The following is a 27,021-nucleotide window of genomic DNA, read 5'->3' as shown; positions in this document are numbered from 1 at the left end:
TCTTTAGAAATTCAGGAATCTGCCAAGAAGTTGTGAAGAAGAAGAAAGCTTTGTTTGCAGTCCAGCCCTGTCCCATCTGCATCCCAGTCCAAGGAGAAACACATGGCCACGGGTGCAGACACCGACCTCAGCTGGCTGATGGTGCCTGATCCAAAGGGTTAATTGAGAACTTCTGATGAAAATAACTCTGCAGTCCTTGGCTGCTCCTCTCATAAGTGCTCACTAGATTCAGATGCTAATGCTCGTGGGTGGTTCAGTATTTTGAACCTTTGCCTTCTGGAAAATTACAGTTGGGAGGCCAACAGGTACAAGCCAGCCTGGGAACTGGAGCCTTCATCTGTAACGCAGCCCGGCCCATCGGGGCTTTTGAGCTCAAAGTAGGTCCCTTGGCCACCAGTGGCTCTCCACACGTGCTCATCATGTGCTGGCAGTGGCTCCTCCTCTTGGGCTGGTTGTCCCGGGCGCTGAGGTTTTATCCAGAGAGCCGGGAGCCGGCGGAGGTGTCCGGGAGGGACGAGCGGCGCGCAGGAGGGTCCTGCCTTGGGGACAGCACAGCCCTCGGAGCCTGCAGGAGCAGGGGCTGCCCAGAGGGACACAGGCCTTGGCTTCTCTGCCCGAGGGGACCCAGGTGTGCCGGGGGACGCCCTGCCAAGCCCAGCCCTGGAGACCGACAGCGCGCCCGCCATGGAGGAGAGGGAGCCCCCGCCGAGGTGCGGTGCCGAGAGGGGACAGGGCAGTGGGACATGCAGGGGAAGGGCTCAGGCACTGGGGACAGAGGGCACGGGCAGCTGCAGGGGCATGGAGGCTGCTCGGGACAGGTGAGGAAATGCTGAGTTCAGGGAGTGTTGGGTTTGCTGAAGAGTGCCGAGGGTTGATGTGGGGTGCAGGAGCCAGCCCCCGCTGTGGTGAGCCCTCAGCAGATACCTGGCCATGCAGGTGACATTGGGACTGTTCTGTACCCTCTTCTTCCCTGGCCATCTTTGTTCCCTGGCCAAGCTCCAGCTGGTGTAATAAACCAAGCTTGCTCTCTTTGCCCATGACATTGGTTGTCCTGGTCCTTTTGGCGTGTTCCAGCTCTCTCCTGATAGAAAGACATTGTGTGCTCATCGGGGCCTCGTGCAGAGGCTGACGTCCAGGCTGCCTCCTCCCAGCAGGCTGGAGCCAGCAAGGATGGACTTCAGGAGGTATCAGCTTCAGCAAGAGCTCCTTACTTTTAATGGGATTGAGAAGATGCTGTCAGGTCGTACTTAGTTTGGAACAAAGAAAAGATATTTTTCTCCTGACAATGTCTCTAATGGAGTTTCTTTTTCCAGCTGTCTGCAGATGCCTGTCAGTAGGACCTGTCAGTCATGTTTCTTACCTCTGTCAGTGGCTGCTGTGTAAGGAATTGCTGTCAGAGTGTAACTTCCATGCTTTCATATTTTCTGTAGCTAGCTTGTCTGGTTGCACTGAGCAAATAATTAAAAAAAAAACCAAAACAAAAAAAGCAGGTGCCCTTTCTAAGGAGAAAAGAACATTGTGCACATTTGCTTTCCTGTACTGAGGTTTTATTGAGGTTAAAGTTACCAAAATGAGTTGCTTTATCTGTGTTCTTAAACTGCAGTTGCACCTATGAAGCAGTAACTTCTGAATAACTTTGTCACTGATATGATAAATCTATTTATCTGTGGAGTGGCAAATAGTATGAATAGAATGTAATTAACTTGGCCCTCATCTTGCTGTGTGACTTTACACTGCTCTTCCTACTTATTTTTAGAGGAAGGGGAAGTCTGTTCTTGATGAGATGTGCAGGGAGTCTGATCTCCCCGCTGGGAGCAGAGGGGAGCGTGGGCTGGTGGATGGGGATTTGGGAGACCTGGATTCAGATCTGGGCCCCGAGTCTGACCTGCTGCATGTCCTTGAGAAAGTCACAGTGCTGTGCTGCTCCCTCCTTCCCCTCTTCCCCAGCCTCCATCTTGCCTGTTCAGCCTGGAAATTGGAGGGAAAAAAAAAAATCTGCTGCGTTTTAAGTGTCAGGAGGAAAAATCCTTGGTCTGAGAAAGTGCATTTCTCCCCCTTAATCTAACGGTTCATCAGCCGCCCATGGGTGGCAGATAGCAGCCTCCTGGACATGAAAGGCTGCAGCTGAAGGGGAAACAAGATCCTGTGGTAGATAAATGTATTGCACTGATAGGTTTTTTTTAAGGTGCAGTCTCCGAAATGGAACTCCATGTGCATAAAGAGCAGTGCTGAGCTCTCCCAGCGCTTCCCTGAGCTGGGTCCTGCTGCAGGTGTGAGAGGATCCTGGTGTTCAGGACAGGGCCTGCTCCACATCCCAAAATCCCTTTGTTTGCCTTTGCCTGGCGAGTGCAAAGAGCTCCTTTCAGATCTGCGAAGTCAGAAGCTTTGCAGATGACAGAGCTCTGTCCTCAGCCCCAGCACGGTGATTATTCACTGGGTGAGCTTTTAAATAAAGCACTTCCTCCCTTCTTTGGCTGTTCTAATGGGATTCTTAGGAATCTTTCCTAGCATCCTCAGGGAGGAAACCTTCCTTTTTTTACTGAATGACAAACATCAGGTTTGGGTTCAGATTTTCAAGTTAGCTGTACCTGTGAAAATACAGAATACACTGTGGGTGTTATAAAAAAAAAAACCAAAACCATGAAATCTTGATTAGTCTATAGGACTAAATTTTCAGCCAAGTAATCTTGTAAATATTGGATTTACTAGATTATCTAAGCACTGGATTTTCAGGATAATACAGTGTTTAGTTGCATTTAAAAAGTGTTAACTTGCTTGGCCTGATTTACTGATATTAATGACCTGATTCCATTTAGTTCAAACACAGACTTACCTGGTCTTGGGGGTTCTCAGATCTGTTAATTTTTGGCTGATTGTTCTTATGCCATTAAGCAGTTCTTTGTGTTTGCTTCTTTGTTGTCTCTCTGCCCTTAAACTCTGGTCTTGCTTCTGTCAAAAACTGAAACAGAATTAAACTTTCAGTCTGGAATTTCCTGTCGGCAGTAATGAAGTTGAAACACTTAAGTACAGTTGGAGTTTCTATTCTTAAACAACCGAGATAGTGAAAGAGACTTTGATAAAGTGCTGCTCCAGTTCTGGTAGGAGTACATATAAAATTGCCAGTGTTTATTGAATTGAGCACTAAACCACAGCCAGGAGAGACCTGAGCGCATCCTGGGACTGCAGGGCACAGCAAGGAGCTTTTCTTGCTCTAAACAAACATCATTAAAGCATTTTAGGAAGATGCAGTAATTTGTATCCCATTTGCTGGGAATCAGGCAGTCAGACGCATTTGGGCTCGTTTGTTTTACAAACAGGATTTGCAGTCGTGGGGTAAAGAATTAAAATCCCACACAAAGCAGACGTGTGAGACATGAAATCGGGCAAGTGGCTTTGAATTCTTTGAAAAAGCCTTTTCACAAATGCTGGAGATGAGGAATGACAGGGCAGGGATGTTGTCACAAGCAGTCCCTGTGAGGAGGGACTTCAAACGGGGCCTTGACTCGCTCTTCAAGGAAAGCAAACTCCCAGCGTCGCTCTTGAAACCTGTTTTTTCTGGCTTAACATCGGGAGTGAGATGAGTGATGGGAGAAATTAGCGTGAAATGTTTACAAAGCAGTTGCATTTCCCGTTCTGAGCGTTTCAAAAGGCAGCTGTCTCCTGGAGGTATCCGATACTGAGCACTCGGGTTTGATGTCGTGGTGTTTTCGCTGCTAATCCTGCTTTTACTGCCCCTATGAAATGTGTTTTCATGAGAAAAAGGATTGCATTTCAGGGACTATATTAAGCTTATCCTGCCTTATTCAAGGCCATTAGGCTGAGCATATGCTCTGCTTGCGCCCTAAAATCCAGCAGGGTCCTGAGAGCTGGTTTTGGGTCTGCAGAGCTTCTCCTTGGCTTTGGGGACAAACCGTGGCCAAGGGCTTGTACAAACCCTTCCCTTGCCTTTCAGAACTGGTTCTGTTCAGTCCTTTTCACTGTAGGAAAAGCAGCTTGTCTTGAAGATACACACAAGATAATCTGTAGTAAGAAATAATCAGAACTGAACCCTGGAGCTGTGTCACTTTCTGTTCTGTCAGAAGATCCCACTCGTGGTGTCCTGCAGATTTTTTATCACCAGAGCAGGGGGGAAAGTCCTGAAGGTCCTGGGCTGAATAGCAGGTTTTCCTGGCTTTAACTCTCTGCCTGAAATGAGCTAATGCATGTTCAGATCCAGCCCCATAGAGCAGAGCAGGCAGAAAAACTTGTAGGTCAGTTTCTTGAAATTCACATGAAATTCAGCAGGTTTTTGTTTGTTTATTTATTTTAGTCAGTTTCTTAAACAGAAACTTGATTTTTGCTTTCCTGTGCAGATAAACTGTATATAAAACATACTGAGCCACTAACTTTGATATAGACATGAGGAAACAGTCACCAACAGAATTATAAATATTGAGGCTTTCAGGGCTTAAAAATATTACTGTAGAATGTGTTCATATCTCAGGAATTTTTTGATGTCTGTGGGCAGATACAGTTAACTTCTCAATGTACAGTCCACTTTTAGTTCATGTTTCTTTTGTAGCCTGGCAAGTCCTTCTCGCTCTGAAAATGTGAACCTTCAGCTTAGTGAGAAAAGAACATTATTTTTACAGCTTGGGTTGCTGCTGTTGACGTTGCTGCCACCTGAGTTAAGCTGCTTGGGGAAACCTGACTTCATTTTTGCTAGATAATGCCATGCTTATCAGTGCTTCATCTTTGATTCTTTTAAAGTGAGTTCACCTAGAGGGAATCTTGTTCTAAGGGGAGGAGGAGGAGGACAATGCTCCCTGGGTAACCCTGCCGTGTTTCAGCTGGAGCAGGATGAGTTTCCTGCAGGAATCCCCTCTTGCAGGGCTGAGTGCGCCATTAAAACTGGGATTATGCACAGAATTAACTGCAAATGTTCTCTTAGGGCCGTCCCCTCATCTACTATAAATCAGTTGCTCTTGGCACTGGCCTATCTAAAATAAATAAATAGTGGGGTAATGGTTGTATTTGTCCATGCAGCACAATTGCCTTTGGAGCAGCGTGACTGCGCTGTACCCACGAGAGCCAGGTCCTGGGAGGGTGTGAAAATCCTCCTGTCCTGCACTTCCAGGAGTTGTGGTGGTCATCCTGTGTGTGGTCAGTGCCTTGGGGAGGGCAGTGTCCCCTCCACAGCCGGGGGACACACATGGATGCTCTGAGTGACGTGTCCAGGAGCAAACCCGTTCCCCTCAATCCCTGTGGTCTCCCCGTGCTGGAACTTGGGATAAATGTGCCAAGGCTGACAGATTTTTACTGCCTCCGCTTCTGGCTTGTCCTGCTGAAATAAATAATCAAAGATGACCCCCACAGAGGTCTGATTTTGGGAGGATTAGTGTGGTCAGCTGTTGTTGACAGCATCTTTTAGAAAAAGGTTTTCAAACTGGGTGCCTGGGAACTTTGCTCTTAAAAAACTTCCCAGTTTTTGCTTCACACTTCCCAGTTGTCAGAGGTAGGAAAAGCCTCCATTTGAGGTGGCTGATCATTTAGCCAAATGTGTGATGCCAGTAACTGGAGTGGTTTTGTCAGTCCCTTGTGAGGGGACTGTAAAAAGCTTTGAAGCTTAATGAGTGTAGCAATGTCTCTGTTCCCTCCTGTGTGGGGAGCCTGTGGGGTCACTGAGTCCCTTCTCCATCTGGCAGTCCAGCCTGGTCCTGGCCAAGCTGAGCATTTGAGGAGAGGTGCCAGTGGGACTGCTTTTGGCTGGTAAAGAACAGAGGTAGCCAGGGTGCATTTGGGCTGTGGGGAGGCCTGAGGATAAATCAGGGTTTTAGAAGAGGCTCAGCCCAGTGGGAATTGGCTGCCTGCTTCCCCAGGTGGTGGTGGAGCATCCCCTGGTGTGTTGGGGATGGCATCACTCTGAAGAGTGTTAGAACAGTATTCAGAAATCAGGAGAAGGGGCAGTGAGGACTTACATGGTGATTAATCCCTGCCTAAGCCTTGGGAAAGAAGGTTATTGTAGCCAGCTCAGCCCTTTGTGAAGCCAAACTCCAGCACAGCTCTCCTGGTGGGAGCAGCAGAGGCTGGGGTTCCAGGCTGCACCCCAAACCCAGCTCTGCAGGGATGGGGATGTCTCTGCAAGCCCATCCAGAAATTCTAAGGATTGGTGAAGAGCCCAGCTGTTCAATTCACTGAACTGCTGCCAGGCTTAACGCCACCTTTGTGTTATCCAGAACTCTGTGATGGTTTGGGTGAAGCTGATAAACCTTTTATTAGTGGAATTTCTGAACTGCTGCCAGGCTTAACGCCACCTTTGTGTTATCCAGAACTCTGTGATGGTTCTGGGTGAAGCTCTTTATTAGTGGAATTGTCAGTAAATTGCAGAAGAGCTTTTTTGGGGGGGTTGAACTATCATGATATATCAGAGTTACAATTTCATGGTGTGGTGGGATTTTCCTCAATGAAGAAAATGTGAGAAAAATTGAGGCTGTGTCCTGGAAAGTGATGCAGGAATTTGCTTGTCCATCCCTGAGCCTGGTTTTGGGCAATGGTCTGAGATTTTTTTTTTTGCCAAGAAAAAAATCTCAAATGGAAGTCAATAGTTTTGACCTTCACATTCCCTTGAGAACAGCTGTGGTGAACATCTGCTTCTTGTGAGGAAAAAGTAACACCCCCAACAGCCTGGAAAGGAAAAATAATTCCAGCTAGAAAGGGTTAATTTGGGAATATATGTGGTTTTTGTTGGCTTAGACAGCTTTTGCTTTGGGCTGTATTAATTCAGGGCTGAGCCTAATTTTGAGGGATGAAAAGTTTTTTAGTCTGAAGTTGGTAGTTTAACATCCAAGTCAGGAAATGGGGAAAGTTGTATTTCCAGTGCTGCTAATTCAGTCACTCTGCATATTTCTGTATGTTTCTTGGCATATATCTTAAAATAGGTAGCAATGTTTTTCTGTCCACTTATCAAGAAAGAATGGGAACAGACTGTGTAACATGCAGTGGCTGAAGGACTTGGCATTTAACAAGCAGCCTGGAGCCAAAGGGTTTGGTGTGGTGTGCACCCAGATTTGATTCCAGAGGAGCTGAGACCCCTTTACCTGCATATCAGCCTGGCCTGTTGTCTCTTGGTTTTCCTGGATTTGTTTTTCTCTGTACCAGTGACACAGATTTGCAGGGATAGAATGTCCATGGTGTGCTTTGATTTAATAATGATGAAAGTTGTAATTGTTATTCCTAGCAGCACAGATCTTTTGGGAGTGAGGAGGGAGAGCTGCTTGGAGCTTTTCAGAAGAAAACTGTAACTTTAGGTTTTTATTGCCCTTTCATAGCTGCAGTCATCACCTTTCAGATCTCCATGAACTTGTCCTTGTTGAGCTCCAGGCTTCCCTAACAACCTGCTCCTGGTAAACAAGACACTGTCCAGGGAAAGGGGGTGTTTATCCCTGTACAGGCAGGGCTGTGCTCTAGAAAGAGCAGAATTTCCTGCTGCTCCCCTCTCCTGCTCTTGGAGCATTGGGCACCTCTTTGGGTGTGATGGAGATGGAGGGAGGAGATGTTCTGAGTTCTTTTTCCTCGGCTGTGGGAGCGTGCCCTGGGCAGTGCTGGCTGGCAGGGCTCACAGCCTGCCAGGAGGAGCAGCTTGTGAGAGCCTTGCTGCTCCTGCTGGTTGGAGCCTCAACCACAGGAGCTGCTTGGGCCTTTTGAACTCAAAGGATCAAAAAGCAGGGCTTGGGAGGATCTCCAGGAAACCAGTAAATGGGCTTGGGAAAGAGGTCTTTGAAAATCTGTCCTGTTGGGTTTTTTATCCGGGCTTGTGTTGGCTCTTTGTTGCTGTGACAGATTGAAACTCAATTTTTTTCTATATTTATTGAACTGACAGGTGGATCCTCTGTCATTTGGACTTGGGGCTTTAGAGAAAATCAAGTTCTTAATACAGTTGAAGCTGGCAACACTCAGTGTCTGTCTCCTCAGTGTTACATTTAAGCCATCTATTTTAAACCCAGGATTGAAGTATTACTGATTTCACAAGGGTCTGGTTTCCTGATAAAGCATTTGACTTTGGAAAAGTCTTAATCTTTGTTTTAACATGCAAAATCTGTTGTCAGGAATGCAGAGTGGGTCTTCACCTAATTCTGATTTTGGGCTTGTGGGTGTAAGCAGGAGGCTGGTGGTGTCATGAATCAGGTCAATATTTTGAATTTCTCAGAAGCACCATTCCAGCATAAAGGGGAACCTTTAAAGGATGCTTAAATCTGCCTTTAATTCTGGCAAAGAAATGTGATTTAGATACAAATAGGCAGCAGTCCCCTCTCCCCTGTTCCCTCTGGCAGGTGGGATGGAATGGTTGGTGCAGCTGCACTGAAATCCAGCATCCTCTGGGATGAATGCCTGCCTGTGAAGCAGTCCCACGTGGAATGGGTTGCCAGTAGCTGCTTGTTTTTCCCTGGTTTATTTTTCCAAGCAAGCACTCTGGCCTGCTGGGTTTTCTTTGATACCTGAAGCTCCACTGCGAGAACCTGCTCGGTTTTTCAAACAAACCAACAATCAAAGGCAAAGGCTCCTGTTGCTGTAACCTCTGGTAGCTGCACCAAGGAATTCTGCCTGATTTATGTTGTGCTTTATTCTTTATTCTTTCTTCCAGGGGCAATAAGCCAGAGATGACTGACAAGATGTCGAGCTTCCTTCATATTGGAGATATTTGTTCTCTCTATGCAGAGGGCTCAACAAATGGATTTATTAGCACTTTGGGGTAAGAACAGCTGTTCTCTTGTATTAAAAACACCGTAAGAAGGACTAGCAGAGCTCAGCTAGCTCTCCTGAGCCTGATCCCAGGGAATACTGGCTAAAGCAAGGGAGCTTTATGGATGGATTTGGCCCTACATTTAAAAATGGCCTAAAGTGAATCTGGCAAGGTAGATTTTGGGAGGCTGGAGATGTATCCATGGCTGTGGTGCAGTTTGATGTCCTTGGTGGGGAGGAGGAACCTTGTCAAGTGGAGGGGTAGAGGGGAATGAATGCAATCCAATGATTTTCGTGTTGTTGTCTGTCCCGTGTCCATCCGTGTGTCCCGTCCTGTCCCTCCCTGCCCCTTCCCCATTCAGGGATGAGCAGACCCCAGTGCACTCTGCTGACTGCACAAAGGATGTAGCACAGGCAATGGAAGTAGTGTAAAAATTATGTATATCTAACAAAAAAATAAATCAAATCCCCGAGCCAAGTGGTTTAAATACCAGTAACTCACTGCTGCAGCTAGTTTGGCCTTAAAATTTAAGGTTTAATTTGAGGTTTCTCCTACAAACAAAATTGTTTTCCTCCTGTCAAAGGAGAAGATGTTTTGACCCTTGTGCTTTGCCAGAGCTGTGGAGCTGCAGTGGGAGCTGTGTTGTGCCAGCTCCTGCCCCCTGTGCTTCCCACAGAGCCCCTTTGTGCTGCCTTCCCCACGGACAGGGGCAGGTGCCCTGCAGCAGGGAGAAGGGAACGCTACTCCATGAACCACAAAATCAGCTTTTCACGTGGGAAAAGCGCGAGCTGGCAGAGCAGAGCCATGGGGTTGGAAGGCAGCTCTGAGGAAGGCCAGGGAATGTTTGATCCTGCTGAGGAGGAACCTCTGCAAACATCAGGAGCTGGGTGCTGCTCGGGGAGGAGCCCTTGCAGGATGAGCAGCTCCAGGAGCACCTCTGGCTCCTGTTGCTGAGGGCAGGAGCAGCGTGTGGCACACGGGGCTGTGCCCAGCAAGGGACACACACACACACACAGCCTGCCCTTGTTTAACATCAGGAGCTGGGTGCTGCTCGGGGAGGAGCCCTTGCAGGGTGAGCAGCTCCAGGAGCACCTCTGGCCCCTGTTGCTGAGGGCAGGAGCAGCGAGGGGCACACACACACACACAGCCTGCCCTTGCTCGCTTCCAGTAGCCCTAAGGGCCTCAGGGTGGGCACAGTCACAGCACATTTTTTGATGCCTGCAGCCCAGATGCATCTGATAAATGGAGCTCCCAAGCAGGGTACAGAGACAGCATCCTGGTAAGTGCCTCGGCAGGAAACGATGGGCTGGAATCTCACCTGAGTGACTCCAAACTAACTTGTAGGTTTAGTCCTCTAGCTATTAGGATTCTGGAAAATAAGGGGGCAGAGAAGGAAGCAGACACTGAAGATGCACCATGATCTATTATAGGAAAGAGAAGAAAATATGGGATGCTGCCAGAAAGGAGAGAAGGTATGATAAAAGCAGGGGATGTAGTAAGTAGGGTTGGTCGAATAGTATTTGGCAAATGTATTTGACAAATTTCCCAGGTCCTCGTCAAATATGACGCGTGCACTCTGCAGCCCTGGATCAGCTGTGTAACGGGCCAAATACTATCTGCTGAGCACTGGCAACATGAGTTATCCTCTACATCTGCCTACTGTTCCTCTTCCCAGTCCTGAAGCGAGTTTGGCAGTGAATAACTCCAGACCAAGTAGAAAGTTGTTCTGCCATGCGGAACCCCACGCGGTGCATGATGACCAGCGTGCAGTGGCTGTGGCTTCTGAGGGCATTGCTGAGCAGTTTTTCACCATGGCTAGTCCTTGTGGACATGACAGGCCCCAAGCACGTGTGTTTCCTAGGCTTGATGAGATGTTCTCGTGGCAGGCCTAAAGACCCCTCAGTGCTCAGGCCTCCCCTTTGATTTGGTTAGGGCTGTTTTAAGGTAACTGCATTATATAATGGCCACATATCTCTGAGCCTAATTTAAGCCAGAAATCCTAATTGCTATGTGAAACATGAAATGCATTATCATCTTAATAAGCCTTTGTAATCAAATTAGTTTTGTCCCATATTTAATTTAGTCTTTGTCCTGGAGAAAATTAAAGCAGCAAAGGAAAGATTTGGTGTAATTGTCCTCCAGCCCATGTGGAGTTTTGACAGTCTGATGTCATAACAATGTGCAATGACTTGTTCTGTGGTTCCTGAAGGTTGAGGAGCAGATACCACTCTACATTCTAATGCTGTCCTAAATCTCTGAAGAGTGTTCCTATTGAATATTCCTATGACATGTTGCTTAATCAGAACTTTACTCTTGCTGTTTCCCAAACTCAGTGCTGTCATCATGATGATTACTGGTGTACAATATATCCCCTTTCGTGTTTCTCACCCTGTAAAATTTTCCTCTTACTAGTTTGGGACGTTCCTCTTTACTTTCAACTTAATCTCAGACGAGAGGGGTGTATTGCACTGAGATTATCTGTATGGGATGATCAGAGTAACCTGTTTCCTGGATATTTTTGGCCCTTTGTTCACCAGAAGCAGGTGCTTCAGCTCAAATGTTAATACCATTCGTGTTGGAGCACATATATATATATAAATATAGTACTGAGTAGGGAGAAAATCCATGGGGAAAAAGCAATTCACTCTGAATGTTTGCATATGCAAATCTTAGATGCATAAAACTGTTGAGCCCTCTTACTTTCTCTGATCTCTTAATTTTAATGCACTTCCTTATTTTCTCTAATTGTTGTCTCAAGATGCTCCCTGCATGTGAGCAGCCTCTGCAAGGAACAACTCTCATATTCTAGGTCTCAGTCTTCCTCAAGTTGATTCTGCATGAGAATGGACCTCTCAAACCTTTGACCTTGGAGTTTTACTTTCTACGTTTGTGTAGAAAGCCTCTTTGACAGATTGGTTGTAAGGGGCCAAATTGAGGATCAAATCAAGCCCCAGAGCCCCCAAGTGTTTGGTTACAGGTGCAATTTCCCAGTTTGGAAGCAGTGTTTGGGAAAAGCCCAACTCCACCTTGATCCAAAGCTGCTCAGGCAGAGCAGTGGGAACAGGGGCTTCCTAACCATTCCCTTTATTCTCTGGGATTTCAGCTGACCCTGTGGGGGCTGTGCAGGGACAGACAGCTCTGTCCTGGCATTCCCTCTTGGAATCTCTTGGGTTTTTGCTTGTCCAGCTCCCCCTCTTCCTGGCAGACCAGGAGGAGGTTGGCTCAGTCCCTCAGCTCACCCCGTGCCTGGCTGGTGAGCAGGAGGGTACATTTGTGCCTTCCTTTCTCTCAGGAGTCAATTTTTATCGTGGCAGTGACTGTTCCTGCCATTTCTTAATACTGGAGGGGTCACAGGGTCAGTGTCCAGTTTGCATAGCTGTCATATTTCCCTGTTCTCTATTCATATAAACACGTTTGCAGCGTGACTCAAATCTGTCCAAGAGGCAGGAGCTGTCCTGAGGCTGTCTGTCACCTCCCTAGAATATGGGCTGTTCTGTCTGCACCTCGAGCAGGGGATGAGCATAAGGATGATGCAGAACACAGGAGCAATGACTTATTTATTGTCCCACCTACCAGGAGCATAGCTCTGGGCAACAGTAAAAATTAGCTGCATGCTTCTTAGAAAGATCTGGCATAAGTTGGCATTTGGGGAATGTCTTCTGCTGAAGTGGCCACTCGGATGAAATATTGCAAGTTGAACGACTTTGGTTTTGTTGAGGAGGAGGGAAGGGGCTGCAGGGGATGGAATCTCACTTCAGTGCTCATTTCTTTGCAGCCTTGTGGATGATCGGTGTGTTGTACAGCCAGAAGCAGGTGATCTTAACAACCCACCCAAAAAATTCAGAGGTAAGTTGGCCAGACAGCTCCTTACCCTTCTGCCTAGAAGAATGATTCTTTGCTTTGTGCAGTGATGTGTAACAATTTCTAGCATCTGTGCTTTCTGTAGCATATTTTAGTGTCATCTTCTTCTATGGATGATATCCCGTGAGGAAAAATGTGTGTGTTGAATGTCTGTGGGACTGTGATGGTTTAACCTGAGTCAGCCCCACCCAGAGGGGTGGGGGAGAGAGCTGGGAGAGGAAGAGTGTTCAGACAAAGCAGTTCAGTAGATAAAGGAAAAGCTTCACCCAGCAGCCAAGCAGAAGAGTGAACTGATTCCCCATTTCCCATGGGCAGGCAGGTGTTGGGCCAAGACAAATGCCACCTCCACAGGCACTCCCAGCTCTGCATCCCGTGTGATGCCCATGGGCTGGGACATCCTGGGCTTGGCTGTGCCCCCCAGCCCTCATGGGGGAGGTGAGGAGCAGAGATTTGCTCAGCAGTAACTGAAACATCCCTGTGTTAGCAACAGCTTCCAGCACAAATCCAAAATGTGGCTCTACCAGCTACTGCAAGGAAGATCAGCTCTCTCCCAGCCAAACCCAGGAATGAAGAAAGCTGTGTGAGGGGATGGGGTTGTCAGTCGTCTGCTTTTCAGATCTGTCCAAATGTTCACAATCCCTGGGCATTTCATTTCTTTTTCTCCGTTCTATCACACCTTCTTCCTAATTACCCAGCACCAAACCTCAGGGAGGAGGAAAATAAAAAGGAGCAAGTGTTAGCCACAACTATTGTTATCTGACCTAATTTGATATGAGCTACCTTGGGCTTTGCTTTCAATTCTGCCAGGAAACTTATGCTCAGTGATAAGAAATTAGTGCTCTGCTTTTCAGTTTGGCAAGGACTGACTTGTGCAAGAAAGGCCTCAGACAGGAAGAGAAGCACTCACTGGGATTTTGTTTGCAAAGACCTTGAATTCTTTTTCTCACCCCTGGGTTGCATCTTTTACCTAGAGGATAACTCAGCCAAATATTCTACAATTTTGGTCTGGATTTTATTGTTTCAGGTGTAGCAGCACCTGTGTCTTGTTTCTTTGGATGAATCTTGTTTCCTTGGTTATGCTTTGCCTTTGCCAGGGTCTCAGAATCACCATAATTCTATTGAGGTTTGGCCAGAACTGCAGGTGATTGCCCTTGAAAATCATGTCCAGTCTGTGCTGCTGGTTTTGCTTGCTGTTATTTGAGTGATTTTGGTTGTTTTTTTTTTGCCATGACATGATGTCACATATAACGCAGCTCTCCTTTTAAAATATTGCTGAAGTCTGTGAGTTCTTGTTGGTTTTTCTCCCTTTTTCCTGGAAAACTGAAGAGCTGATAATTGAAACACTAAAGAGGCAACCTGGGGAAGTTTCAGCATTAGGTGGAAAGCTCTCCAGGGAAGAACAATGCTGTTATTTGAAGCAGAGCCTTGACTTTGGAGGCATTCTTGATGTTAAAATGGTATGGAAGAATAAAGGCAGATTTGACTGAGACTGCTGGGTGCAGAAGGAGGCGGAGGGAGAGACGGGGAGAGAGGAAAGAATGAGAAAAAGGCAATTCTTGCTAGCACAGTTTAGGAACTGCAAGTACAGAGAGACATTTGTCTGACATAAAACACCGTGGTTAGACATTGTAAATGTTCTCATATTACTTATAATTTATACAGGGAGAAAGAATGGTGTGAACCTTTTCCAGCCTTTGTAGTTACTTCAGTGAAGCTTTCATGGGGAGGTTTATGCTTAATGGTAAATGGCAACAAAAGTCATAAAATTTTAGCAGCCTTTTCTCTTATTTATACACGTACTTTGTAAGTGTAGTCTGAGATAAAATGCTTTCTGTGATAAATATGTTCAGAAGAAGTAATAATGGAGTTTATCACCTCATCTTCAGCAGAAATGGAAAATACTCCATTTTTATGCAGCAGTTGGGTGGGGCTTGGAGCAGCCTGGGTGCAGGGGGTGTCCCTGCCATGGCAGGGGGTGGGAGGGGATGAGTTTTGAGGTCCTTTCCAGCCCAAACCATCCTGTGAATCATGTTGGTCATCACAGCAGCTGCGGGCCTGAGGAGTGGGGTCAGGCACTGGTGATTATGAAGGAATGTTCCAAAATCTGCTTGGAGCGAGAAGAAAATTAATCAAATGGGAGTGACATGGATTGTACCCTTAGAGAGGACTGGGAAAACACTTGTGTGGTTCTGTGACCTGGTTTATGTCCCTGTGTTCCAGGGTGTCCAGGTGCAGGTCAGTCCCCTCCTGGGAGGGACACTGAGCCTGTCACCTTTGGCCAGGCTTGGGGATCTCCTTTTTGGTACCATTTTTTGAGAAGTGTCATTCTGAGCTCCTTAGAGCAGCTCTGTCTTCCGTGGGCAGATGTAAAACTGTTGTAAATACAAATTTCATGCTTAATCAACGTGAGGAGAGATCTCTAGAAGCAAGATTGACTGCTTAGATATGCATAGATGACTCCAAGAAAATTCAGTGTGAAACTCAAGCCTGTCTATCCAGTGGCAGAATGAACCCACCCTGCTTTTTCCCCTAACCACAGGTGCTTCAGGTTGTAAAAAGTCATGTTGCCAAGGCTACATTTAATCCTTTGCATCTGGTGGCAGCAGCAAGGCCCTGCTCTAGAGGATGGGGGATTTTCTTTCTACTTCAGACCCTTAAAATGGGGCAGAACTGCTGTGCACAAAGTTGGGGGTGTGTGTGCACCCACCCCTGTGCCTGCAGAGAAGGATTTGGCAGCAGTGCCTAAATGTGAGTATGTTCTGTCACTAAACACTGGTAACCTGCTGGTGGTGTGAAAATAGCCCTGCCTGAGCAATGTGTTCCTAAAAACAGCCCCTTCCCAGCCGAGGTGGGGTTTGTGTGCTGGGAAATCACTGCTTGGAAAAGGACTGGCTTGGAGTCAGTGTGGTGGGACAGGAGGATGTGCTGGAGCTGGGAGGGACAGAAGGAGCAGAGCATCCTGGGGACACCAGCACTGCCTTTGTTGACACTGGTTGTGGGAAAAGTTGGCTGACAGATGGAGCTGGAGGTGGGGGAGCCCTGGAAAGGGTGAGGTGCAAGAGGCAGCTGAGAGTCAGAGGGCGGGTGGTGTTCAGGGTTGGAGTGTGGAGTAAATGTGTAAATGAGGTGGTTTCAAAACAAAGAATTCCAGGGTTATTAGATGGTAAAAAAGTCAAGTGTTGGAGTTGGAAGGGGCTCCAGAGGAAGGTAGTGCAGCACACTCAAGTTCCTGTGAGTGTTTACCTGCAGTTATTTCACGTGTTAAATGCTGTGGTGCCTCTAGGTCATTAAAATATTCATCTGATCACTGGAAGGTGTGAAGGCTGATCGTTTTCTTACTTATTTTCCATTCCAAGGAGAATTATTTAGCACCTGAGGTCAGTGGTTTGAGGTTGGATGGCAATTATGGTCTAAGATTTCAGTGGATTTTTTTTTTTTATTCTGGCTTTCTGTGTCCACTTTAAATACAGTGGTTTGGGTGTGTTTGGGTTTTTTGTTTCAAGTACAGCATTTCTCTGGCCCTTCATGCCTCCAGCTGCAAACAGTTCAAAAGTCCTCTAAAACTGATTTTCAAAATGTGAAGACCGAAGAGTGCATTCATTAGGGTGTTTCTTTTTAATAATGTTAATATGCAGAAGAGGTTTTTTTGCTTAACTGTTGTGAATGTACTGTGTACAGATGAGATTCCTGGAAGAAATCCTCCTTGTATGAGTCTCCAAAAAAAGAAAGAGTGTGACATTCCCTTAGTTACCTGCACTTCTTTAAACAGAAAAGACATTGAATGTTTTCATTAAGCTCCAATTGCCATCTTTGAGTGTGACTGTTCAGCTGAGGAGCGGCCAGAAATGAATTCCCTTTTAACGTGCATGGATTGATGTGGGAAGTGTGAACTGGAGCTGACCCTCAGCTGGGCTGGAGCCCCGCTGGAAATCATTCCTCCTGAAATCCACACGCAGCTCCTTCTTCTGCGAGTGCCACCGAGCCCTGCCATGCTGCAGGAGCTGCAGCAGAGCCCGGGGCTGGAGGTTTGCTGCTGGGGCTGCTGCTGTGTGCTCAGTCAGCCGGACTGTGCGTTTGCAGAGCCTTGTTTGTGTTCTTTGTGCTGGAGCGCAGCCCCGCGCCGAGCCGAGCGTGTTTGTTTAATGCAAGACACTGCTACTACAGCAGAGCAGTCTGGCTGACAGGCTGCTCAGGAAATTCCTTACAGCTCTTTATTTGGGATGCAGAGCTGTCTGCCAGCCTTTCCAGCAGCTCTGCAATAGCTGCTGGAAACTCTGGCAAAAAGGGCACTCACTGGGTTAATTTGTCCGGCAGCTCCCTCCTTCCAGAACATTGTTTTAGTAGTTGCTGGGCAACACTCTTTTTTTGGCAAGATGTTCAAGGAATGAACCCATATCTTAGACTTAAAATACCCTCATGGCGAAGCAGAAGAGGAGTAGTTCAAATTCTGTTTGTTCTTTTGATCCTAATCCATGCTGAGCTCCTGTGGCTGCTGCCTCTGCAGGTGTTGGGGGCCAGCCCTGGGGGCTCACCTCGGAGCTGCAGAGGGAGGAACTCCCCAGGCAGCTTTAATTTATAATGATATGGCTGTAAAAACGGTATTTAGTATGGATCATGGAATGGCTGGGGTTGGAAGGGATTTTGTATTTCATCCAGTGCCACCCCTGCCATGGCAGGACACCTCCCACTGTCCCAGGTTGGTCCATCCTGGCCTTGGGCACTGCCAGGGATCCAGGGGCAGCCACAGCTGCTCTGGGCACCCTGTGCCAGGGCCTGCCCACCCTCCCAGGCAACAATTCCTTCCCAATATCCACAGTTTTGATGGATGTTCTTGAGTTATCCCTGTGCTCAGCACTGATGAAGTTGATGTGCTTCTCCCCGGCAGAAATGTTTTATATTTTGTCCTTCACAGCTTTGCCATCACTGATCTGAAGCCTCCCCACTCCTGCTTTGTGTTACATGAAGGAAACTCCATATGAAGGAAAAATATGAAGGAAATCTGTGATTCATGCAGGTCTGCTGGAGGCTCTGCAATTCTGTTGCACACATACACATTATTTACCCTTTTTTAGCTAGGCCAAGCTTGTTTATGCTTTGGCATCAGGGCTGAGATTAGGGATTCTTTCAGCTGGAGGGTCACATAGTTAATTTTCCCAAACACTTAGGAAAATGAAAAAACAAGCTAAAACAAATAACCAGGTCCCTGTGCCTGTTGTTTTGGAGGATTATGAGCAGCAGATAGAGCCCTTTGGGTGCTTCAGTGCCACCCCTGTGTTCCTCAGGAGTTTCTGTGGGATCAGCCTTGAATCCTGGTGCTCTCCACACACACCTTTCCTGGTCTGCCGTGGTGAAAGGGATGATATCAGCTTTTTAAACTTTGATGTGAAATAGCCTGAATTGTTTGACTCTCTCAGCTGAGTTGGGGTGGGTGTTCTGCAGAGGTTTGAGCTGGAGTGATGGTGAAGAGGATGGGATAGATAGACCTGAGCTGCACAGCCTGAGCTGGAGTGATGGTGAAGAGGATGGGATAGACCTGAGCTGCACAGCCAAGTCTGGGCTTCTTTTCCTTCTGAGCATGGAGTTTCTAATGCTGCTGAAATGCTTGGATGCATTCATTATTAAAGTGCCTGGGTTCCTTTAAGGAATATTTAAACTAGAGTCTAAATATGGCTTCTTTTTCTCCCTCTGATCGTAGCAGTTCAAATAGCAGGATTTGTTTTTCGTGCAGGAAGCAGAACTTTGGGGAGTGCCTGAGTGCTGAGGCCAAAGCCTTCTTGCAGAGACATCCATCACTTAGTGCAATAGAAACTTCTTTCCAATTTTGAGATGTCCAAGTCAGATTAAAATGCCTGTGCTGAATACCAGAAGTATAAAGTGGAGCATAATAGTGAATACCCACTTAGCAACTTCTGTTTTACAGCCAAACACCATAAAAAGAAAAAAGATGCCTTTTACCCCCTTTTCAGAAAGAGTAAAAGTCAAAATAAGAAGTGTAAAATCAAAATAAGTTGTTTTAACTTGTTTGATGGAAGAGAAAAATTATAAAAATACAGTCTGTTGTTGTGCCTATAATTTTTTTTTAATTCAAAATTGAAGCATTGATCATTTTGAGTAAAAAAAAATCAGTCTTGCTGAATTAGGTTGTAGTTAAATCCAAAATACATTTTGCTGCCTTGATGAGGAATCTTTCAGTATTTATAGAGCTGCACTAGAAAACTGCCAACTGCTTGTATGCATTTGAATTTGCTGCCCTTTATAAGATGAAGAAATCCTGAATCCTGTCTCTGAATTGTGAAACTTCAACCCACTGCAGCCTACGTGCAAGCAGATGTTGGGGACCATTGCCACTGCAGCATTTAGGTATTTTAAAAAGCTGGGAAGTGTTGCTTTTCCATGCATACAGGTTTGCTTTATATCTGCTAAGGCTTGGGATGCCCTGATCAGGGGGATGCAGGAATCCAAGGAAAGGTTTTTTGGGTTTTTTATCATGGGGAGTTAATTGGAAAGCTGTTTTTATTTTATTTCCCACACCCCTTGCAGTGGTTCCTTAGTGGCCTGTGAAGCCAGACAAGTTTGTGGGAAATTATTTGTGATGGACTGCCAGGATATCCCAAAGACATCCTGACTCTGTGGTGCTCTGTTACCCATTATTTGTGATGGACTGCCAGGATATCCCAAAGACATCCTGGCTCTGTGGTGCTGTTAGCCTGAGCAGCAGCTGTGGCATCCCAAGCAGGCTGGATGGTTCCTGGGACACTGGAAGGTGTCCCTGCCATGGCAGGCTGGGATTGAGATGAGCTTTAAGGTCCCTTCCAACCCAAACCCTGCAGGGATTCTGTGCTGATGTGCTCAGCAGAGATAAATGACTGGCTGAATAATCACTGGCTTCATGGAGGAATGTGGTCAGGATTTTGTGTGTGTCCCACTGGTGGGGTGCTGAGATGGATGGGAAAGGTCTGTGTGGCACAAGAGGGTCTGTCCAGGTCCATGTGACACCTGGGGACAGAGGAGGAGCTCTGAGGGCACAGAGAGTGCCTGGGCTGTGTTTCCCCCCTGCTCTGTGCCCAGACAGCTGTCTGCCAACTTGTGGGCTTCAAGAGCTTTCATCTGGGATGTTTGCATGGAGATGAAGGCAGAGCAAAGGCCCTTTGAAACAGAGAGTGCCATTAATATGCATAACTGGAAGGCTCTGTGAAACCCCATCTGTTGGTTCAGGTACAGCAGAGGAAGGAGGGGGATTTAATTTATTATTATCTCTGTCCTGGGAAGAGGTTTGATCTGTGCACTTGGTCCCTCTGCAAATGGGGGTGGCAGTTCCATCTTGACGTGTCCCTGTGTGGGACAAGGGGGGTTGACTGTGCCCAAAACTGAAGAAATAAGTGCTCAAAAGAGCATTTTGTTTACTCTTTCTCAACTCTTGCAGGTCTGAGCCTTTTCCCCGTGGAAAGCTCAGGGTATTTCAGGTAGGATTGAGGAAGGGATTGCCAAAAAGCAGTGCTGAGCTATTAAGTAGAGCAGTTGTGTTAATAAACCTGGTCCCAACCTTGTAGACAAAAGAATACTGTGGCTTTGTTGCCATAGTTTCAGTGCAAAATCTGACCTTAGCTACAATAACATTCGGTTAGAAAGAACTAGCTAATCAGTTTTCTAAAATTAGTGTGTTCCCTAGTACATAAGCCAGTATGAACAGGATATTTAATGAAATATTATACTTAGTCACAAGAGCCCAAGGGAGTGAAATGCCTTGATGAATTGTGGGGGTGGGGTGACATTGGTGCCTATCTTCTAATATAGCGAAGTTATTAAAATTTGTGGTTCACTTAATATTTAGAGTAGTCAAGTGTGTTCTTCTGTACACCCCATCAGCTCTGCTCTTCTTCTGAGAGGCTCTCAGTCTGTTCTGTGAGCTGTTCTGTTCAGGACTGAGGTGCTGGGGAGTCTCAGCAACCCCAAACGCTTGCAGAGAGCCTTCAGGTAAACCTCGGGGTGGGTGTTGTGTTTGCTGCCAGCTCAGGCTCTGCTCTGCAGGGAAAGGAGGCTCACTCCTTTAGAAGGATGCAGACAGATGGGTAATGTCATAAATTGTGTGGAAAAAGCCCTGTGTGTGAGGACAGCTGTCTCCCAGGTACTGGGAACATCTTGAGCTGTACATTCATTATCTAAAGTGCTGAGAGCCTCAGGTGAGCTGTGGGGTGTAAAATCCTGCTGGCAGTCCAGAACACCTCTGAGAGTGCATTTATGGTGCCCAGGCTCACTGACCTGGCCTGGGTGAGGTTTTATCCAACTGTGGTAACATGGAGCCAAAGATTTGTTTCTTTGCAGTACAGGAGCTATGATGAATTATTGTTTTCTTATGTACAAGCTGGTTATTTGGGTAAAAATATAAAAAAACTACAGAATAGGCAAGGCTGGGGTGGGAGGCTGGGTGGGCTGTCTGTTCCTCACTTCTGTTTGGAGCTGTGTTCACCTGCTGTTGGGTGCTTGAGCCACCAAAATACACAGGGAAAGGTTTTTAGGCAAGGATCATCTAAATGATGCTTCCCACTTTGGTGGGAGCTCCTGGAATTTGCTAACCAGTGGATTAAAGTTACCAGTGGATCATCAGCTCTTGTGGCAGGGCTTTGTAGCTGAGGTTAAAAATGCTTGTATTCACTCAAAAGCAGCTGTAGTTGCCTTGAAGACAATCCCAGGATTGAGCTGTGGGCTGTGCTGGCTGTGTGGGAGCACAAACATTTGGTGCCAAACGCACTCAGGTTTGGTTCAGAGCGGCATTTGCAGCTTGGAAGTGCTGACACTTGCAGGGCTGAGCCTCTTGGCTCCCCTTGGCTGGCTGATTGCTGATGAGCACACAGGGAAGGTGTGATCTGTGCTCCTGGATCCTCCAGCTCACACCTAGATTTGCACGTTGATGCTGCAGGAGTTTTGTTTTTAGGTCTGCCTTCCCCAGTACGCTCTGGGGAGCCACCTCTGGCCTCTCAAGCTTTTCCCCTTGACATGTCTCTGTGGCCAGGTTTGATTTCCTCTCGTGCCTTGACTTGCTGTGGTCCTGAGGTGTTTGGCTGTTCAGAGGGAGCAGGTGAATGCCCTGTGACACCCCAGGGGAGCTCATCTGTGTCACTGTGTTCTGTGTCATCTCCCTTCTCCTGCTTTTAGGGCACAGTGAGATTCTGTGCTGCTTGCAATAGCAGGAAATTACACTAAAAACCTCAGTTATTTTACTTAGAAAATAAGGCTTTATACTTCAAAATGAGTTACAATTCAAAAGTCTGTTTAGTTCAGGTTGTTTACTTAAGAAGACAAGAGATAAATGTGCCTAGTACCCATATCAAGGAGGCCCTACAGGTGCTGTGTCCAAGTGCCACTTGGAAGTCATTAGTCCAAGAGGAACCCAACCCAGAAGTTAAATAATTTCACTTCTGATTTTCTGGGCAGCCTATTCCTCGCTGAGCAAGAGTCCTGCCTGCAGTGGTGGTGCCTCAGGGAGGTGAAGCTGTGAGTGCTTGTGTTTGAGAAGGAAAGTGGTGAGGCTGCCAGCAGCATGAGAATGTGCTGTGAGGGAAGGCAGACCTTGCCAGGTGTCCTCAGCAAACAGCCTGTGCCACTCACATCTCCCTCCCTTCCCACCCTGCTGGAGATGGAGTGTTCTGCCCTTCTCCTTGCAGGGTCTGGATTCATCCTTCAGCATGAAGGGTGCTGCTTAATGTGTCAGCACCTGAGTGGGATCTCTCTCCTCCAGCTGCCACTGCAGTTCCAGCACCTCCAGCTGCATTCTTCACATTGCTGGCTGCAGATCCGGGTGCCAGTGCTGATCTGCTGCTGGTTTGGGACCTGAGTGTATAAAAACCTCCAATCTTTCCTGCCTGACTTGAAAGTTTGTGATCCAAACTCCAGGAAACAAGTGAGCTGTTGGTGAAGGTTCTTGTCTCTGAAAACTGCTTTGCATGGTTTTGCCATCCAGAGAGGAATTTGCTGCTTTGAGGTCAGTCTTGAAAAGCACCTGACTGGATCTTTAGGAATAAACTGTTTGTTTCCTTCCTTGGCAACTGGCTGGCTGCGGGTAGGGAGCTGCAAAAATCCTGGATTAGCTTTAGTGGCCCCTGACAAATGTGTAAAAGAAGCCTTATGTCTCACATGAGTGTGGAAACACCAGAATAGCCATTACAGATTGACACTGCCTGCAGAGTTCCTTGCAAATTTTATTCTGATGAACAACTATTCAGTCAGAGAGGAGCTCGAGGGACTTGTGTGTTAGGGCTAACACTTCTTCATTCCTAATTTGTGAAAATAGTCAGCACTGAGCCCTCAGTGTTGGCAATTATCATCTGCTTTGGTTATGTAATGTACAGAAGTTCAGTGGAAACAGAACTCCTTGTGTTGTGGTTGAAGAGCCTTGCTGTGGCTCTCAGTGAGATGATCAGAGGAAGAAGTCTCCTGCAAGCTCTTCTGACAGCAGAGAAGCCATGACAGTGCTGAAAACACTGCCACAGGATCCTCCCCTGCCTGAACCAGAACAAATTATGCCAGAGCTGGGTTTTATTGACGATACAGAGAGCTGTGCTATGCAGAAGCAATCTGGTAGCACTTAGACCTTGCATTTAGTGAATGTCAACCCTTTTATTTGTCGAGGTTAAAAATTACACAAGGAAAAAATAAACACAGAACTTGAAGGCATGAGGAAGTGAGGGAGCTGGATGAGGGAGCAGCCATCCTGAAAAGGAAAAAATCTGAGCTAGAGCTGTAAAAATGCTTTCCCTCCCTTTGGAGCAGCACGTGATCTCCAGGCAGCACCACTTGGCTTTGAGCAGCCTCGGGGACAGAGGTTTGGGCTGCTGGTGGCCCAGACCTCTGGGAGCCAGTCCAAAGGGGCTGGTTTGGGTTGGGGATTCCAGCCCTCAGCTGCTCCTGCTGCCCTAAAGCTGCGTTTTATTGTCAGAGAAAGAGGAATAAATCTCAGCATTGTTAGAGTGTGAGCAGCAGCAGTGTGGAGAGAGTTCAGTCCCCTCTGAAGGGGAGGACAGCACCAGGGAGGCTGAGCTGGGTGTTCCCTGGGGTGCTTTAAAACCCCTCCCAAAAGTCAGTCCCCTCTGAAGGGGAGGACAGCACCAGGGAGGCTGAGCTGGGTGTTCCCTGGGGTGCTTTAAAACCAAAAACTCCCAAAAAACAGGAATTGCAGTGCTGATCTGGCACAAGCTCCGGACTCCCAGCTTTGATTTCCAGCACCAAGTGCTGGATCTGTGGTGCTGCCTGGGCACAAATGGCTTCAGCACAGAGCCTGGCTCAAGCATTTCCATGGGCATTTAACTGGGTTTTTATGGCAAATGCATCCAGGTATCTTTGACTTCTTGCTCGTGTCTTAACTCCAGGATTGAGCAAAGAGGCTTTTTGGAGATTTGGTGCAACTTTACTGGGGGTGGTGTTGACTGACTTTGTTCTGACCTTCAGAAGTGCATTTTCCTTGTTGATTGAAAAGCATATCATGTCCCCTATTTACATGATTGCCAAAAAAACTGATCAGAAACGGAGGTTCTGTAAGAGTGACTCGATCACCACGTTTTCCTGGGCAGTGAGAATTGTGTGCTTGCTGCAGGAACATTGGGCAGTGTTATGGGATGGTGGCTCTGCAGGGAGAAAGATCATTCAGTAAATAGGAATGGCAGCATCCTGACTCCTGCCTTGGGGACTGGAGGTAAATCTGAAGGCAATATAGATTTTACAAATAACGTTCTTGGTTGGCATTGGCAAGCTTTAAAATAAGTGAAGAATTTTTCCTCCCACTCCCTGTCAGGCAGATGGCCTTGGTCATGAAAAATGACAATGAGGAGAAGATCCTTCAAATATGATCTATAAGATTTAATCCCAAATATAATTTTTTCCATATGCAGCCTGTCATGTGCTGCAAGTTTTTGCGTTCTGAGATGATTTGGGCAACTTGACAGATGATAATTCTGCATTGGGATCAGAATTTGCCTGCAGAGAACTCTGGGTTTTAACAGCTTATTTGTATTGCAGTCTCCTTACAGGTTCATGTATATATTTATATATGTATACATAAACAAATAAACATTGTAGGAGAAAAGAGTACAACATGTAGAGATGATTTTGTGTTTAATTGTAGCACCTTATGCTATGAACATCCACTAATACTTCACAGCAGCTCCTTTTAATCTTAATATCACAGTTGGCATTTAATTTGTAGTTTTTATCTGATGCAAAAGTAACTGAGAAGGATGTGTTTTCATGCTTATTTTTTAGTATTTAGGTGCAGTTACCTTGAAAGATCAGAAGGCATCACCACAGCTGCTCAGTGTTCCCAATCCTCAGTGCTGAGCAATATTGGGAGGACCTTGAAGGCAGAGGAGTAGCAGGGAGAGCTGTAAAGGGAAGAAATGTGATTTAATCTGTGCCTTTCTGTAGAGTTTGATTGAGGGGGAAGCCCTGCAGCTGTGCTGAGGCTGAGCTGTTTCAGGATGTGTTTCCAGAGGGGTGTCACAATTCCCTGTGCTGCCTCTGCACCCACTAAATGGACAGAGCGGGCTGTGCAAGGATGGGAGGAAAAATCTTAGCAAGGTGTGGAGATGTGGGGTCCACATGGAATTCTTATTCTTCCCACTAATGAGTAAAACAATGTTCAGAATTGAACAGGAGAAAATATTCTGTTCTTCCAGCTTCTTCATGAATCCCTTGCTGAGAAAAAACATGAAAATATCCAAGTTTTTCATTTTCTGAAATTCAGCAGAAAAAAGAAGCACATCCCAAAACCTCAGAGAAAAAGTAAAGTTCTTTGGGGGAAAAAAACCATAAGAATGGGGGTTTTTTGTTTTCAGGCCATTTCCAGGGACAGGAGAGTTTTCTGAGCAGAAATTCCTTTCTTTGAGCTTTCAGTGTTATTTTCCTACCTGATGGCTGCATAGATTTGTGCTCTACTGAGGATTTTTGTGATCCTTCAGCAGGATTTGTTCCTGCCTAAAACCAGGAAGGGGTTGGGGGAGCCCTCTGCCTCTCACACTGAATTAATTCCATCTTGCTGTACCTTGTGTTCCCTCCAGGTTTTTGCACTGTTTACATTTGCTGCTCTTTCTTGTACCTTTGCTGGATTTGTCTGTCTGCTCTGGGTTTTTAGAAGTCTGCTGAGCCTGGTCCTTGCTCTGATGTTTAATGCAGGATTGAAGTTAAACATTATGTTGGAAGCTAGATATCAAAGTCTTCAAAAACCAAAAATAAAAAGGAAAAAAGCATGAAGAAAAGAAGCTGCAGCCTCAGACTGAAAAACTCAGGAACTTTAAAAGAAAAACTTTATCTGTCAGAGATTTTGAAGTGCCTGTCACTTAATGTTCCTTCCTTCAATCCTGCTTGGAGGCTCATTTCAGAAAACCACAGTGACTCAGCTACTTTGAATATCTGTTCTGTGGCGCGTGTTGGAAGCTCCCAGAGTTTCTCCCGCCTCCAAATCTGGTTTTTATTGGTGGATAATTCACTGGCAGGATCTTGTGCACTGTGCTAATTTAAACCACGCTTCCAGTATTTAGATTTTTAAAGTGTAAAGGCATAGTGCTCTGATATTGGTTAGTAGAAAGGAGAATGTTTGTTTATAAATATTTGTTATCTTGCAAGTGTAAAGGTAAGCTTACCTAGATTTTTGTTCCAGATAAATGCTGAGTTGCTCTGTACAACACTAAATGTCCTCGAGGGTGGGATTTGCCTTGTGCTGTTTTATGTCCTCAAGCTCTTTGGGAATGGTGTGGAGAGAGTTGGTTCTGGACAGAGCTCTTGCTGAAGCAGTCAGGTGACCTAGTGAGAGTTTCTCAATGTGTCACAGGGAATTTTTGAGCAGATCCTGAGTAAATACACACAAACCAGAGCAGATCCTGAGTAAACACACACAAACCAGAGTTAGTGGCGTGTACAGGAAGGAACCACGTGGCTGTGGCTGGGCAGCAATAACCTTTTTATCCCTGTTTTACACTGCTGAGGATGGCAGGAACAGATGATATGGATATTTGTGATGGTTGTGTTGGGAAAGGAGGGTGTCCAGTGGAATAACCTTTTCCTCAGACATGGCTCCACAGGAATTCTTCACCCATCTGTGATGGAGCTCCTGGGAGGGCTTGCTGTGCTGGGTGCCACCACCAGCTGCCAGCTGTGGCTTTTGGGGCTCTGGCTGGAATTTACCCGAGGGCTGAGCTGCTGCCCTGGCTGTGCAGCCTCTCCTGGTGCCTGCTGTGCGAGGGCTGAGCTCGCAGCACTCCTCTCCCGTTCCTCTCCCGAATTCCCCCTGTGCGGGAGGGGTTGCCATGGAGGAGAGCGTGGGGTGGGAGTGGGAGCAGCTGCCTGAGGGCACCGGGGGAGGATCCTCCAGCAAGGCTGCTCTTGCAGGCAATCCTGGGGATTTGTGCTGTCCAGAGCTCTGTGCATCCCTTGGGGAGAGCCCAGATGGGTTGTGG

General features: G+C 46.7%; 1 protein-coding gene across 4 annotated transcripts in view; it reads left to right on the top strand.

Annotated features, from left to right (window-relative positions):
* The window catches only part of ITPR1 (inositol 1,4,5-trisphosphate receptor type 1), a 159,909-nt gene that overhangs the window by 5,585 nt on the left and 127,303 nt on the right, over positions 1-27,021 (top strand). For all 4 annotated transcript variants that reach the window (XM_041425478.1, XM_041425479.1, XM_041425477.1 and 1 more), the window contains exons 2-3: positions 8,621-8,728; positions 12,495-12,565. In XM_041425478.1, coding sequence (XP_041281412.1) covers positions 8,637-8,728; positions 12,495-12,565 — 163 coding nt within the window. In that variant the 5' untranslated portion in view covers positions 8,621-8,636. The remainder of the gene's footprint in view (positions 1-8,620; positions 8,729-12,494; positions 12,566-27,021) is intronic.

This window comes from Onychostruthus taczanowskii, unplaced genomic scaffold, assembly GCF_017590055.1.
Source record: "Onychostruthus taczanowskii isolate IOZ18803 unplaced genomic scaffold, ASM1759005v1 scaffold9, whole genome shotgun sequence".
Classification (NCBI taxonomy): Eukaryota; Metazoa; Chordata; class Aves; order Passeriformes; family Passeridae; genus Onychostruthus; species Onychostruthus taczanowskii.
This window is presented reverse-complemented; position numbering and strand designations above follow the sequence as displayed.